The sequence below is a fragment of the Hemicordylus capensis genome, chromosome 2, assembly GCF_027244095.1.
Source record: "Hemicordylus capensis ecotype Gifberg chromosome 2, rHemCap1.1.pri, whole genome shotgun sequence".
NCBI lineage: Eukaryota > Metazoa > Chordata > Lepidosauria > Squamata > Cordylidae > Hemicordylus > Hemicordylus capensis.
This window is the reverse complement of record NC_069658.1, coordinates 296,960,448-296,976,701: the sequence shown is the minus strand read 5'-3', so window position 1 is coordinate 296,976,701 and position 16,254 is coordinate 296,960,448. Positions and strand designations below refer to the sequence as shown.

Below are 16,254 nucleotides of genomic sequence, written 5' to 3'. Positions count from 1 at the left end.
TAAAGTTACATCTCACCATATTGTTGATGGGAGAGGCACGCTTCATCTGGCTCCTCTGGTGAGACCTGTCCAGTATGGTTGGACCTCTGGCATAGCTCTCACCTTCCTCAGAGCACGCAAGCCCCACAACCACGCCAAGGTAGTGCCTCACTGGGGCTTATTATTATTATTATTATTATTATTATTATTATTATTATTATTAATTCAATTTCTATACTGCCCTTCCAAAAATGGCTCAGGGCGGTTTACACAGAGAAATAATAAATAAATATGATGGATCAAAGGGCTCACAATCTTAAAAGAAACATAAGATAGACACCAGCAACAGTCACTGGAGGTACTGTGCTGGGGTGAATAGGGCCAGTTACGCTCCCCCTGTTCAATAAAGAGAATCACCACATTAAAGGTGCCCCTTTGCCAAGTTAGCAGGGGTTTGCATTTTGGATTGTGGTATGTTCATCTGTGGTGGCCTGATTTCAAATGTGCACGGCATTGGTTGAAGGATTTATATGCACATATAAGGAACTTCACAGCTTAGATGAAAAGAGCATTTCTCTGGACTATGTCCCTTTACCTTATCGAGCCCCATCCCTGGATTCCACCCTACCAAATTCTTTTTCTTCAAGAGCTGGCAACCCTATTCTGTCACTGAACTTCAGTGATAATAAAAGCTGCACCTTTTAAATTATCCCAAGTCATGAAGATATTCAAAGCACAGGGGGATGTTAAAGGTTATCAGACCCAATAATGAGAGATGGCAGACTTGTTACACGTTTATGAAAAACACAGAAGCTATATTTGGTTCAGGATTTGGCAGGTCTGAGTTATCCAGGACGCTCAACCCTAAGCCAAGAAAATGCAAAGAAAAGTAGCTTTAAAAAACAACCCCCCCGCCACACACACACACACACATACACCCCTACCTCTCTTGGGCCTTTCATGCATTCTTTTGCACTTTTATGGATCTGCATTTCAGACTAGGATTACCACCATTTGTCCTGACAGAGACTCTGTTCTTTTGATAACAGCACAGTAGGCAGATACTCAACAGGAGCATATTTCCATGGAATAGGAACACAGTGATATGGCATACAGCACCTGATGAACACATCCTTCTTCTTGAAATAAGTCATTTGTGGGCATGACTTGTACATTAAATTGCTATTCTTAGCAGGAGTGGGATGGGGGTTATGTTGGGGCTTAAGGTAGGGACCTTTACTGTTCATTCCAAATGAATTACTCCTCATAAAACAGAGGTTCTTAACCTCTTTGCATCAATGAACCCTGAGATCTGCATGGACTTCCCATTTATATATAACATTTTCACAAGGCTCCACTATTATTTTCAAGAACTTTATTCTGGCTTTATTTTCAAGAACTATTTATTCTTAGCAGGAAACAAATTAAACTCAGTGCAGCAAAGATTTTCCATTACCACTGGACATACCCCAGGTTAAGAACCCAGTCACACAATTGGCCCAAACAGCCCATAATGGGCCAAAAATGACTTGGGGAGGGGGGACATCAGGAGACTCCCAGGGCTGTAACAGCCCCCACCCCCCACAGAGCCCAGCAATGGTGGTATGTCTGCCATCCCCCACACATGAACAAAAAATCTCAAATTGGCCCCGGACCAGACCGGCAGGTTCATCTCAACTTCGCCCTGAACTGGACCCAGTCTGGCTCAAGGGCAAACCCTCGACCTCAAGCACGTTTCTACTTTGGTGGTTCTTCTCATATGCAGATTTAGCTCTTTGATGAAACATAGTTTGTAGTTTGCTGTTTTATGTACCTTCTGTTAGATCTCTCTTCTGGGCTCATATATCTAAAGAGAGGCATAAGGCCAGTTTTTAATGTAAAGGCTAGAATATTAGGGATTGGAGAACTGAAGACTTCATTTCTTCTTGCAGATGGCATCAGTTGCCAGTCTCAAATGCCAAACGTTAATGAAACATGACATTCTGAAAGGATGGAGTCCATAAAAGATGGTGATAATCACAAGTATATAATTTTACTATCCAATTTCCAAATATGCAGAAGTTGGATAATAGATATCACGTTCCACCCCCATATTTCATTTGAAATCTAATTTCAGCTCAATTTAATCCTTGATCAAAGTAGCAAAAGTTAGCACTGGATTAGTATTCCTGGTATTTAAAACTGTCACTAGGAAATGTAGGTGATGCACATCAGCTCTAAATATATCTGTGCAAACCTTTTCAGATAATTCTGAACATTGTGTTGCTATTAACTTTCAGGATAGATCTGACCATTCATCCATGAGGTCAAAATCTATGGATTTTCATGCAGTGGATGGATGCATGTATAAACATGTAATTTGGGGGGGGGGTCATATTTGGAAACCTGCTTCCAATACCACACTGCTGATAAACTGATTTTCACTGGCATGGTATCAGTATATGACCATTGTAGGAAACCGGCAGTGGAGACAGCAAAATTCATGTGGAGGAATAAACTTCAGTGAAATTCTTAATCCTAGTGACTATATATTGGAGGGAAAGAGAGCTTAACCTCCCATTGCTTCTGAGGTTACCATTGAGGGGAGGGCTTTATGGCTTGGTTGAAGGAGCAAGAACAGTGAAGTAGGTTAGGCTGAGAGAGAAGTGACTGGCCCAGAGTCACCCAGCTAGTATCATGGCTGAGTGGGGATTTGAACTCGTGTCTCCCTGGTCCTAGTCCAGCACTCTAACCACTACACCACAGAGCCAATGCCTGTACACTTCCCCCATTGGTTAGGGGTACTTCTAGGGAGCAGAACAACGGACATGCTCCATCAATGGCCAAAGCGGGGTTTTAACACTGTGGGGGCATGGGGTTATTTAAAATAGGCAGATGTTAGGAACTCAGATATTTCCCAGCAAGGCCAGGGGGCTCTAACAGAATCTACATTCTGTAATGTGCCACCCACCCACAAGACTTTGCTTTCAATGGGACATGCATCTGAATGTGCAGTCCCATCCTACCCAGTTATGCACATATCGAAGACCCAGTGTGGTGCAATGGTTGGACTAAGACTGGAGAGACCCAGGTTCACATCCCTGATCAGCTTGCTGGTTGATCCCAAGCCAATCCTTCTCCCTCAGATGAACCTACCTCACAGAATGGCTGTTAAAACAGAAGGGGGGAAACAATGCACACCATCTTCTTGGAAGAAGAGTGGGTAGGCAGGCAACTGTGTTTGCCATTTTGCAATTGGTGTTGATATATTTACTACAGTGGCGGAGGGAACTCTGTAGCGGCCCGTGTTCTGGACTGGACTGCACAAGCTCCCCCCACCCAGCCAAGCCCCCAGCTCCCCTCCATTATTTTATTTACTATATTTGTATACTGCCCCAAACCTATGTCTCTGGGAGGCTTGCAACAAATATGAAACAAATTAAAACATTAAAATAGTTTAAAGTTCCAGTTCTGGTTTAAAAACTTGGGTGAATAAATGCGTCTTGGGTCTTTTTAAAAAAACGGTCAGAGATGAGAAGGCTCTTATTTCAGCAGAGTGTGCATTCTAAAGCCTTGCGGTGGCAACAGAGAAGGCCCACCCCTGAGTTGTCACCAGATGAGCTGGTGGCAACTGCAGACGGAGCTCTCTGGATTATCTCAATGGGTGGTGGGGCTCGTAACAAAGAAGACCTTTTCTGAAATACCCCGGGCACAAGCTGTTTAGGGCTTAATACTGGCTATAACACAATCATGGGGGTGTGGGGGGGGTGGTGTCCAGTGCTGGCCCCTCTGTGCTGCCCCTGCCTTTCCACCTCCTCTCTTGCCACTGCTGCTACCATCTCTGCCGCATTCCCCCCTCCCCCACCAGCACCTCCTCCTCCCTCTGCTGTCCACCTGTCACTTCATGCTGACTCCCGCTGGAGACTGGGTGGTCCTCTCTCACATGAGAAAAGAAACAACCCACCCACCCTCTTGCCAGTTATAGCCTGCTGGGAATGGCGGTGGGCGCATTGCATCAGGGTGCTTGCACACCGCTTGCCATTCCCAGGTGCTGGCAAGAGGGTGGAAGGGTTCTTTCTCTCGCTCACGTCAGAGAAGAAACAACCCACCCACCCACACCCTCTTGCCAGTAAGACTCAACGGGGAATGGTGACAGCTGTGTGTGCACCCTGATGCAATGCGCCCATTGCCATTTCCCAGTAGGCTCTTGCCGGCAAGAGGTGGGTGGCTTGTACTTTTATCTTGCTCACATCAGAGAAGAAACAACCAATCCACCCACTCACTGCAGAAATCATTGCCAGCTGGGCAGCACATGCAGGAGGTGGCACCAGGCCCCACATGATAATAGGGGGGAGTGGTGTGGCTCCTCTAGAGTAAGTGGCTCATGCTCTTTAGACAAGCCCACCCAGTTACAGCTCCACCCCTGAGTCATTGTGGTAAAATGGATCCCTTGGTTGCAGGGGGAGTGTATTTGCCTACAGAGATCTAAGTGGGCGATCTAAAAAAAAGTTACATAAATATTGGAGTTAGTCAACTTTAGCCCCAAAACCGCCACTTGTAGTTCAATACAAGGAAAGTGAGGGCAATTGTGATAGCAATTTCAGAAGTTCTTTTCCTCCAAGAGTTTCAGGGAGGTTATTTTCCTTAAGGTAATGTGTGCTGTCAAGTCGATTTTGACTCCTGTGTCAAAAGCCCTGTGGTTTTCTTTGGTAGAATACAGGAGGAGTTTACTATTGCCTCCTCCCGTGCAGTATGAGATGATGCCTTTCAGCATCTTCCCGTATCACTGCTGCCCGATATAGTACCAGCAGGGATTTGCACCGGCAACCTTCTGCTTGTTAGTCCAACATCTGGCCCAGAAACAAGGACTACCAGGCAAACAGAAATTTAAGCTACTGTGCTTCTAATTAGTCAAAATCTTGGGAGGAGGAGTTGGAAACAGACTATTTAAGACAGAATCAGACAAAGGAAAGACAGAGAGCTGGAAAAGCAGCTGCTGAATAAAGGAAAAGAGACAAGCTAAAAATGGAAGTGGGGGTGGAGCGAGCATGTATTGGGGGAAAAATTATTTAGTTTAGAACCTGGCTAAAGTAGGATATTCTTACAGGGCCAGTTCAGACAATACCAGTCCTGCACATGTGTGTAGAGGGGCCAAGTGGATGAACATTTCCCCCAACACAATAAAGGGATGTCCTGGGAGGGTATCAGGATGTCTGCGGAGGATGTCCCATCAGGTGCATCTCTGGATCGTCCCTGCCTAATTGCACAGGTAGGGGTGGTATAATCGATACCAGCTCATATACAAGTTTAAGTTAGATGTTTTTCTCCACTGTTGTTTTTATACCCCTACTGTTCTTATGGGTTACTGCACAAACTATTTTTTTCTTCTGGTAATCCCTGAATATTGACTCCCGCCCCCCATAGCAAACACACTTTCTTTCTTTCTGTATTATTTATTTATACCACTTGATATGTACATTTATCTTGGTCTCTGAAAAGTTGTTGGCCACCCCACGTATAATTGCCATCTCACATTACTCAACACAAGTAAATTGGTAGCATTAAGAAAGAATTATCAAGGGTTTAAATGATACAGGGCCATTTGGTGAGAAGCAGCCAGAGAGAAAGAGAAAGAGGCTGTCTTCCATCTGGTGGCAGCAGTGATGGTCAGAAGAAGGGAAGAACAAGGAGGATAGATGGTTTTGCTTGCCTCCTCTTCCACTAGGAGGTATTGTGCTAGTGGGATGTGAATGTACATCAAGACTGGAGCAAGAAATAATTGGTCTCATTGTCAATGGCTTCTCTCCCTGCCCCATCCCACCCAACACTTGATCCCTTGTGAACAATACCCACACCCTGTTTTGGATAGGGCAGCAGGTTGCATCAGGGGGCACCATGAAATGGAACCCTCCCCATTTCAGTTCATCTCTAATTTCCATAGGCTGCATTTGCACATATCGCAGAACCATGGGTCCAATCATGAGAAACGATGGGTTCCTCATCCTTCCCACCCACCCCTGCTCTACAGTCCACGTTGAGAGCAGGGAGAGCAGGGAGCTTGCAGTCAGTGAGACTGCAGAGAGGAGGGGGAACTGGCTGTACGGGGTTTTCTTCTTTGATGAAGGAAGGAAGCACACAGCCACTGACAGTCGGAGAGAGGGAGGAGCTTCCTCCCTCAACTCTGGTTTCACACAGCCTGCACTTGCCAATTTGGATGTAATGCAGGCTACATTAAACCTCAGGTTGGGGTGGTGAAACTCACTACAACCTGAGGATACAAATTGGAGTTTGGAGGGCGGAACCTCGAGTCACTATCCATGCAGAACCGGAGTTCTGAGGCGCTTTTCTGCATTTAGACGTAGAGGTTTGGCAACTCCGGTTTCGCATTATAGGCAAATGAGGCCGTAGAGTGGAGATTTGCATGTGAATCCTGAAAGAAAACCACAGGTTTTAGTAGTAGATGAAAATATATGCCAGTTATTATAGTACAGAAAAAGATAACTGGGATTAATTTGGTCATGGGTTTTATTTTAAAATCCTTTCCTTGCAGTACAGAAATCCTGAAAGGAAGAGGGGAGGATACTCATGCTATACCATGAGTAAATTTGGAATAGAAGGAGCAGGCTAGCCATTCCCTTACCAATCCAGTTTCTAGGGGATAATGGACACACACACACACACACACACACACCTGAAAAGCATAAAACATAATAAAGTGTCCTCAGTCACGTGGCAATAACCAATGATTCAGTGTGAGCTGTTTTATCTCTATCCTGTTCAGGGGGAGGTTTTGTGGCTCTTATAATAAAACTCATCTGATGTTCTCAGGTAAGACTTCTTAGTTGTGGAAGGCAAGCCAATTTCTATGTCACACTGAGACTTCCTTAAGGCTCAACCATAAAGCCATATTAACTGCCTAAGTAAGTGGGGTGGAGCAGAAAAGTCTACCAAGAGGAATAGAATGGAACACAGGCAGAAGTAAAGTGCCTTTGAACATGTGGAGAATACTTCCATACACCTGGGGTTTGAGAAAAGGGCTTTTGGAGAAGCAAAGGGTCCAACTTCCAGACACACTTGTACTATTACAAGTCATGCTTTGTAAACCAAGCACTGGATACACCTGAGTAATAGATATACAGGATGATTTGGGTCCCTCTGTATCTCACTGGATATTAAGAGCCTCTCCTGAATGAGTTCCAAGTTGATAAGTTATATCAAAACTCTGTACCAGTTACTAAAAGGCTTGCTGCAAATGAGGAAAAAAGCTGAGCTTGTACCTTGCCAGAAATCAATTGTATCTAAGCTACATCAAACCCTGAACAGTCACTATTCTATACAAGGTCCCTGTTCCTTCCTTCCAAGTCCATGCTGAACCTTTTTATGATAAAGAAAGAACGTCTGACTTTTGGGATCATTTGAAAGGGTCACAACACCTAAACATCCAATTTATACATTCAAGTTTTTCATTGTGTTAAGAATTAGTGCATTCCCATTAAGTATGAGAATGTATTAAGAAGGTTTTTTTAAGTCCAAGCATGATGATTTAACAACACTGCAATGCACAAGAACCATATTGGAAGAAAACAAAATTTAAAAGGATTGTTACAGCAGTAAAGTTCTGAGATCAGCCTCCTCCCAACACTTTCAAATGAATAAGGTTTGCAACTAGAAGTGGCAGCTTTGCAAACAGTTGATACAACTTGATTAATTTGGTGAAGCATGATGCTGTGTGTGATGGGAAGTGATTTTTTTTTAAAAAAAATCAATAGATATTTCCATTTGTAATAAGTTTTCATCCTTTTTCAAATTTCTCCGTAATAACTGGATGCTTCTCTGTACCCTTTGCTTCATGGACATCCTGCTCCTGTCTCCCCATCCCCAATTCTTCTTTTCTCAGCTCAGCCTTTTGAGGAAACAACTGTCAAACAACGGCAAGTACCAAACCATGTTGTGAATCTTAATGACATGCCAAATTGTCCCATTCTTTGCAAGCTACAAACAAGCTGCTATGGGAAACTGAAAGTGGAGAGGAATGAAAATCCCATTTTATTGTGAATACATTTACATCTAGTAAGAATAACACTCTGAGTTCCTTTCCCTATAATCATATTACCACAGGGGTGGGGGAATTATCCTCCCTCCCTGCTCCCAAAGCACACATTGTACAAAGCAATCAGAAGGTATGCAACCTAGTTTCCTCTTGTCTGGCTACAAACAAAGTAGAATATTTACACTTGAAATTGCGTCATCCCTCTGCTCCATCCTTTGGAGACCCTTTGCTCAAAAAGTCAGGAGATGCTGCCCTTGCCCCCAGTCCCACAGTACCTTTGTTCCTGCGTCTCACCACCCCTAGCCGGCACTTCAGGGAAACAGCAAACATCGTCTCTGGATCACAGCCTTTCCAGTGCCTGTCTCACATGGCTCTGTACAGCTTCTCCCTCCACACCTCTGCCAGGCTCTGCGAGGGGCTGCTGGCTTTAAATTAATTTATGATTACTGTGAAATAGAGTTGTGCTTCATGTTCTGGCAGAAGGAGCGAGGGGGAGGAAAGGAGATACAGCTGGGACATGTCCCTTTTCAAGAATTCCTCGGGACTGTGCTTTGTTGTTTGTGCCATTCAGTCCAGTTGAATGTGAAGTTACGAAGCAATATCTATAACTCTCTGTTTCTAACACACACACACACCCACGCACACCCCTATCATTTTGAGAATCCTCTGGGTCCCTGGACGGGGGAGGGCAGTGTGGGGCTAGCTCCATCCGTGCAGCATTTCCAGCTAGTTTCTGGAGATACTCCCCTTCCCACAGTCACCCCCATGCTGCATCCCAAGCCCAAAGGTCCCTTGATCTTCAGAAATGGCTTTTGTGTGGTGGTGGTGGTGGTGGTGGTGGGGATTCAGGGGGTTGCAGCAAGGAGGAGCTATGAAGAAAATGGCTTGCATCATTTTCTAAGAACTGCTTTGCAGCTACTCTTGAAAATACAAAAAATGGTATTCTCACAACCGGGTCCTACCTTCCCACCCAGATGATCGTTGACGTCCTCTTTGGCATGCTGCTGCGTGTCCACATCTTCTGCACTTCACAGAGCAGCACAGATCTCTGGATGCCAGGACCTATTGTCCCAGTCTCCAGGAATCCCACAACGCACTGCGCAATGAGTGCGGTGCATCAGGGGATTGCCCCATGAGTCGGGTGCTCTAAGCCTTTATGGTATCTACGGCTCTAGGCGCCCAGGTCTATATGCTTGGGCTGCATGGAGCCTGAAGATACACATGATCCTGTACCTGAGGTAAAGGGCACGCTTGTGCCCTCTAACCCAGATAAAAGCCTGGGAACAAAGCCTGGGCTTGTGGGGGAGGCAGAGCCGAGGTCAGGCTTGATCCCATGGCTGCACATGAGCAGCCTTACCCAGGGAGGGCTTCCCTAACCTGGCTGGGTAGGGCTGTGCATGTGCATAGCCTTAAAGTGTCTGCTATAATTGAACAACATAAGTGTTCTATCATTTTTAATTTGATTCTTTACTAGTTCTTAGATTTTTTTGTTCAAGTATACATATGATTGTGATAACAAACCTATTTCAACAATATTAAATGTGATAGCTTATACACTTATTTACTTATCAATTAAACTACCATACCCAGTAGCAATTGGAGGAGTATGTTTATCTCTGTGTTGAACCTGGGTTTGGGAGCTGTGTGTGCTCCCAATTTTTGGTTCTGTGGAAGCAAGGAGGAAAACCTGGGTAGAAATGATTGTGTGGAAGCATGGCAGGAGGAAAAGCTACCCAGCTTTGCTTCCACACAATCACTTCTACCCACATTTTCCTCTTACCTTGCTTCCACACAACCAAAGATTGGGAACACACACAGCTCCCAAACCTGGGTAGAAAACAGTTTTTGATTGTGTGAATGACCTCAATATCTCTCCCTATAAGAGGAACTCTCAATTTCCCAGGAAAATTGTCAGCAAAGAAGGAAATAGAATATGTACAACAAGGGCACAACCAACGTGGAGTTTGTGCCAATAGAGGCTGATGGTGCCAGGATTTCCTCCAGTGAATCACCCTGTGATTTGGAATGGGTAACAACATATTAAAATTGAAATGACAGACTTATTTGCTTAACTCAAGGTTTTAAACACCTGTTTAAACTGAAATGTCTGAGCCTGCTTTCCTATATATGATTAGGAAACTCTTCCAGTGGACCCCTAGGAGAAGATAGCTTCAAATGTGTGATGTTGTTACTGAGAATGTATCACTGTGTGCATTTTATTTTTCAGTTTGAGTTGCAGTGGTCCTGTTAACAGGGTGACCTTAGTTACCTTAAAGTCATTATGGGACATATAGAAGGAAGCAATCCCTTAAATATGCAGGGATCAAGCTGCTTGTAGACATACACCTGTGGGATCAATGCTTGAACAGAGCATCTTTAGCAAGTTTCTGGAACTCAGCTTCAAGAATTTTTGGGTGAGCCATCCCCCCACAAAACAGCACATGTTCAACTTGGAGGAGAGCTGGTCTTGTAGTTGCAAGCATGCATGTTCCCTTTGTTAAGCAGGGTCCACCTTGGTTTGCATTTGAATGGGAGATTACATGTTCCCTTTGCTAAGGGAAGCTTATTGATTATTTATCTGTGTAAACCGCCCTGAGCCATTTTTGGAAGGGTGGTATAGAAATTGAATTATTATTATTATTATTATTATTATTATTATTAATAATAATAATAATAAGTAAAGAAGCCATAAGCTTATAAAGCTATGAGAAACCTTAAACTTTAAACATGTACATATAAATAAAAAAGGAATGATATTTAAGGCTCTTGATTATTAAGTTAATAAATCAAATATACAGAGTGGAAACAGTTCAATCACATTTTGCAAGGAGGTGATATTGAACAATGGCTAACAACTGGGAAAACTCATCTCATCACGAAAGACCCAGCAAAAGGTGCAGTTCCAAGTAATTACAGACCGATAACCTGCCTGCCAACCATGTTCAAATTATTAACTGGAATAATAGCAGATGAAGTGATGCAACACTTATTAACTAACAAACAGCTTCCAGTTGAACAGAAAGGAAATTGCCCGAACACCAGAGGCACAAAAGACCAGTTGCTGATGGACAAAATGATTTTAGAAAATTGCAAGCGAAGAAAAACCAATCGAAGTGTTGCATGGATTGACTACAAGAAGGCCTTCGATTCATTGCCTCACACATGGATACTAAATGTTTAGAAACAACTGGTGTCAGCAAAAACATTCAGATATTTATATTTAAAAAAGCAATGAGCATGTGGAATGTTTTAAAGAAGATTGGGAACCTTTCTTACTTTACTTTACTTAAAGAACTATTTTTCTAACAGGGTCCTTTCAGCAGGGTTTGAAATTTAGTATCACAGCAGGTTGGGGTAGTGTAAAATCGAATTGTAAGGCAGAGTATATATGTTTTGTAATATTATAGCAATGGCTTTTATGTATAGTTAACAAGAACTGCACAGATTGGTAAGCGGGAAGTCATTATTTACTTAATTAAGTGTAACTTGATTGCTAAGATATTGTAAAAATCAATAAAACTTTAAAATGGCAAGAAGAGGTATTTTCCAAGGGGATTCACTATCCCCTCTGTTGTTTGTAATCGCCATGACTCCACTTTCACAAATACTAAACAAAACAGGCCTTGGATACCAAACCTCTAAAGCATGGACGATCTGAAGTTCTATGGAAAATCCAAGTCAGAAATCGAATCACTGCTAAACACTGTCCGTATATTCAGTAGCGATATAGTAATGGAGTTTGGACTAGACAAGTGTGCTGCATTAATAATGAACAGAGGGAAAATAACAAAAACAGAAGGAAGAGAACTGCCCAATGGAAGCAACATCAAGAACCTGGAAGAGAAAGAACATTACAAATACTTGGGCATTCTCCAGGCTGATAACATCGCACACACTGAAGTTAAAAAAAAATTGGAAGTGAATACATCAGGAGAATTAGAAGAATCCTAAAGTCCAAACTCAATGGCAGGAACACTATACAAGCGATAACCTGGGCTATACCTGGGCTATAATCTGGCTTATACCTGTTATCAGATACACTGCAGGAATAATAGACTGGACCCTGGCAGAGCTAGAGACACTAGATCGTAAGACCAGGAAAATAATGACCATCAATCATGCTCTACACCCCCGCAGTGATGTAGGTAGGCTATACCTCCCTGGCAGCTCAGGTGGAAGAGGAATGTTGCAAGTCCATCAAACTGCAGAGGAGGAGAAAATAGGCCTTGAAGAATATATCAAGGACAGTGAAGAAGATGCACTTCAAATGGTCAATAACAAGAAACTATGCAACACCAATGAAACAAAGCAGGCCTACAAGAAAGAACAAGTCAAGAACCAAGCAGAAAAATGGAAAAAGAAGCCTCTGCATGGTCAATATTTGCAAAATATAAGTGGAAAATCAGACATCACCAAGACCTGGCAATGGCTTAAGAACGGCAACTTGAAGAAAGAAACAGAGGGTTTAATACTGGCTGCACAAGAACAGGCACGAAGAACAAATGCAATAAGAGCCAAAGTAGAAAAATCAACCACAAACAGCAAGTGCCGCCTTTGTAAAGAAGCAGATGAAACCGTGGACCACCTAATCAGCTGATGTAAAAAGATCGCACAGACTGACTACAAACAAAGGCATGACAAGGTAGCAGGGATGATACACTGGAACTTCTGCAAAAAATACAAGCTACCTGTAGCCAAAGATTGATGGGACCATAAAATTGAAAAAGTTATCAAAAATGAAGATGCAAAAATATAATGGGACTTCCGACTACAAACAGACAAACATCTGCCACACAATACACCAGATATAACTGTAGTTGAGAAGAAAGAAAAACAAGTTAAAATAATCGACATAGCAATACCAGGGGATAGCAGAATAGAAGAAAAAGAAATAGAAAAAATCACCAAATACAAAGATCTACAAATTGAAATTGAAAGGCTGTGTTAGAAGAAGACCCAAATAATCCCAGTGGTAATTGGCGCCCTAGGTGCAATTCCAAAACAACTTGAAGTGCACCTCGACACCATAGGGGCCACAGAAATCACCATCGGCCAATTACAAAAAGCAACTTTACTGGGAACAGCCTATATTCTGCGACGATATCTCTAATATCTATCTCCCTTACCAGCGCCCCTGTGAGACAGTTGACCTATATTGAGTGTGTATTTTTGAGGCTGGGAACTAGGGATAGATTGGGGATTCTGTTGGTGTACCATTCACCCCGCTGCCCAACTGACTCCCTAACTGAGCTGACGGAGCTGGTCGCAGAGTTGGTGATGGAGTCTCCCAGGCTTTTGGTGCTGGGGGACTTCAATATCCACTTTGGGGCTGGCTTGTCTGGTGCTGCTCAGGAGTTCATAGCGGCCATGACAACTATGGGCCTATCCCAATTAATATCTGAACCAACTCATGTTGCCGGCCACACACTGGATTTGGTCTTCTGTTCGGATCAGGGGGGTGTTCCGTGGGTGGGGAATCCGGTGGTTACCCCATTGTCATGGACGGATCACTACCTGGTTAAGGTTGGTATCGCGGACACAATCCACCCCTGCAGGGGTGATGGACCTATTAGGATGGTCCGTCCAAAAAGGCTGCTGGACCCAGCAGGTTTCCAAAAGGCCTTGGAGGGTTTCGATGTTGGTGCGGCCGGTGATTCTGTCGATGCCATGGTGGGAACATGGAATAGAGAACTCACCAGGGCAGTAGATATTATTGCTCCTAAGCGTCCCTCCAGGCCTGCTTCTAAGATGGCCCCCTGGTATATGGAGGAGTTGCGGGGGATGAAGCGGCTTGGTAGGCGACTGGAACGCAGGTGGAGGAGAACTCAGCTCGAATCTGACAGGATGCAGCATAGAACCCATTTGAAGACCTATGCAATGGCGGTGCGCGTGGCAAAAAAACATTTTTGTTCGGTGCGAATTGCGTCTGCGGGCTCACGTACGGCAGAGTTATCCCGGGTGGTGAGGAGTATAATCTCTGCTCCTTCTGCCTCAAATCAGTTCCCAGAGACACTCTGCTGTGACACCTTTAGTGGGTTCTTTGCGAATAAAATCTCCTGTATTCGGGCCGACTTGGACTCCACTATTTCTGCAGGGTCTGTGAGGGAGGTATCCAGCAATCCCTCTTGCAGTGTTAGGATGGATCAGTTTCAATCTGTGACTCTTGATGACGTGGACAGGCTGCTTGGAGTGGTGCGGCCTACCACTTGTTCTCTGGATCCTTGCCCGACCTGGCTGCTTCGATCTAGCGGAGAGATTGTTGGAGATGGCCTGGTTAATATCATAAATGCATCTCTGGGGGAGGGTAGGGTGCCTCCTTGTTTGAAGGAGGCAATAGTTAGACCTCTTCTTAAGAAGCCTACCCTGGATCCCTCAGCGATGGATAGTTATAGGCCAATCTCCAATCTCCCCTGGCTGGGCAAGTTAATCGAGAGGGTGGTGGCTAACCAGCTCCAGGCGGTTTTGGAGGAATCTGATTATCTAGACCCATTCCAAACTGCCTTTAGAACGGGCTATGGGGTTGAGACAGCCTTGGTCGGCCTGATGGATGACCTTTACCGGGGAATCGACAGAGGGAGTGTGACTATGTTGGTCCTCTTGGATCTCTCGGCAGCATTCGATACCATCGACCATGGTATCCTTCTGGGTCGCCTGGAGGAGTTGGGAATAGGGGGCACAGCTTTGCGGTGGTTCCGTTCCTATCTCTCGGGTAGATCCCAGATGGTGGAGCTTGGTGACAGTCGCTCCTCAAAGCAGGAGCTGTTATATGGAGTCCCTCAGGGCTCCATTCTGTCACCAATGCTTTTCAATATCTACATGAAAACACTGGGTGAAGTCATCAGGAGATTTGGTGCTGGGTGTTATCAGTATGCTGATGACACCCAAATCTACTTCTCCTTTTCATCTTCAGGAAATGGCACTCACTCTTTAAATGCCTGCCTACAGGCAGTAATGGGCTGGATGAGGGAGAACAAATTGAAGCTGAATCCAAGCAAGACGGAGGTGCTCATTGTGGGGGCTCCGAATCTGAGGAGTGAGTTAGTTCTCCCTGTGCTAGATGGGGTTACACTCCCCCGGAAGGAGCAGGTGCGCAGCTTGGGAGTACTCCTGGACCCAGGCCTCACCCTGGTCTCTCAGGTGGAGGCCATGGCCAGGGGTGCTTTCTATCACCTTCGGCTGATTCGACAGCTGCATCCATTCCTTGAGGAGGATGACCTCAAAACAGTGGTGCACCAGCTGGTAACCTCCCGGCTTGACTATTGCAATGCGCTCTACGTGGGGCTGCCTTTGTACGTAGTTCGGAAACTTCAGTTAGTTCAGAATGCGGCAACCAGATTGGTCTCTGGGGTAACCCGGAGAGACCATATTACGCCTATTTTGAAACAATTACACTGGCTGCCGATATGTTTCCGGGCAAAATACAAAGTGCTGGTGATTACCTTTAAAGCCCTGAACGGCTTAGGTCCAAGTTACCTTAGAGAGCACCTTCTTCTGCACGATTCCCACAGCACATTAAGGTCATCTGAGGAGATTCGTCTCCAGTTGCCACCGGCTCGTCTGGTGGCGACTCGGAGGCGGGCCTTCTCTATGGCTGTTCCGGAGCTGTGGAATGCGCTCCCTGCGGAAATCCGTAATTCGAGTTCTCTGATGGCCTTTAGGAGGGCCCTTAAAACATATTTGTTTGGCCTGGCCTTTCAGGGCTTTAAATTTTTTTTTTAAAAAATTAATTTTATTTAGGGTTTTTAATTACTTAACACCCCCCCCCGGCCTTGTGCAGAGGGGAGGGAGTTTGTCCCAGCCTGTCCTGCACAAAGCCCGAGAAGGGTCAGTTTGACCCTTTTGGTCAAGGGGCGGGGTTTCAGCCAGGATCGACCGATCCCCGCCCCATTCTCCATTCTCTCTTCAGTTGGGGCCAGGCAGTCACAGGAGAAGGAGCTCTCCCCTCCCTCCCTCCCCGGTACAGAGCGGGTCTAGCGACTGGTCACCTGAAGGGGCCGAGTAGGAATTTTTTGCTCCCAACGCATTGGCCACTGTTGGGTTTTTTTTTTGCCTACTCTGTTCTGTGTCCTGGGTGCGTAGTTAGAGTTAGGTCAGCCACAATGGCAGGAACAGTGCGGGCGGGGTGGTAATTTGAGGGTTAGAACATCGGTGAGCACCCTTGGATATGTAAAAGGGGTGATTGGTTAATCGCTCCTTTGTAGCCTGTGTGGCACGGGGAGAATGATTGCCATGAACCCTGCTTCAGG

General features: G+C 44.9%; 1 protein-coding gene and 1 long non-coding RNA gene across 12 annotated transcripts in view; one reads left to right on the top strand and one right to left on the bottom strand.

The window, feature by feature from the left end:
• The window catches only part of GRIP2 (glutamate receptor interacting protein 2), a 656,014-nt gene that overhangs the window by 264,247 nt on the left and 375,513 nt on the right, over positions 1-16,254 (bottom strand). The window contains exon 1 of one of the 11 annotated variants that reach the window (XM_053290775.1): positions 8,284-8,397. The exons of the other annotated variants lie outside the window; for them this stretch is intronic. Coding sequence (XP_053146750.1) covers positions 8,284-8,338 — 55 coding nt within the window. The 5' untranslated portion in view covers positions 8,339-8,397. Of the gene's footprint in view, positions 1-8,283; positions 8,398-16,254 lie in introns of those variants that run through there. 11 annotated transcript variants of the gene reach the window in all.
• Positions 1-16,254, top strand: part of LOC128342810 (uncharacterized) — a 91,482-nt gene that overhangs the window by 30,510 nt on the left and 44,718 nt on the right. The gene's annotated exons all lie outside the window — the stretch shown is intronic.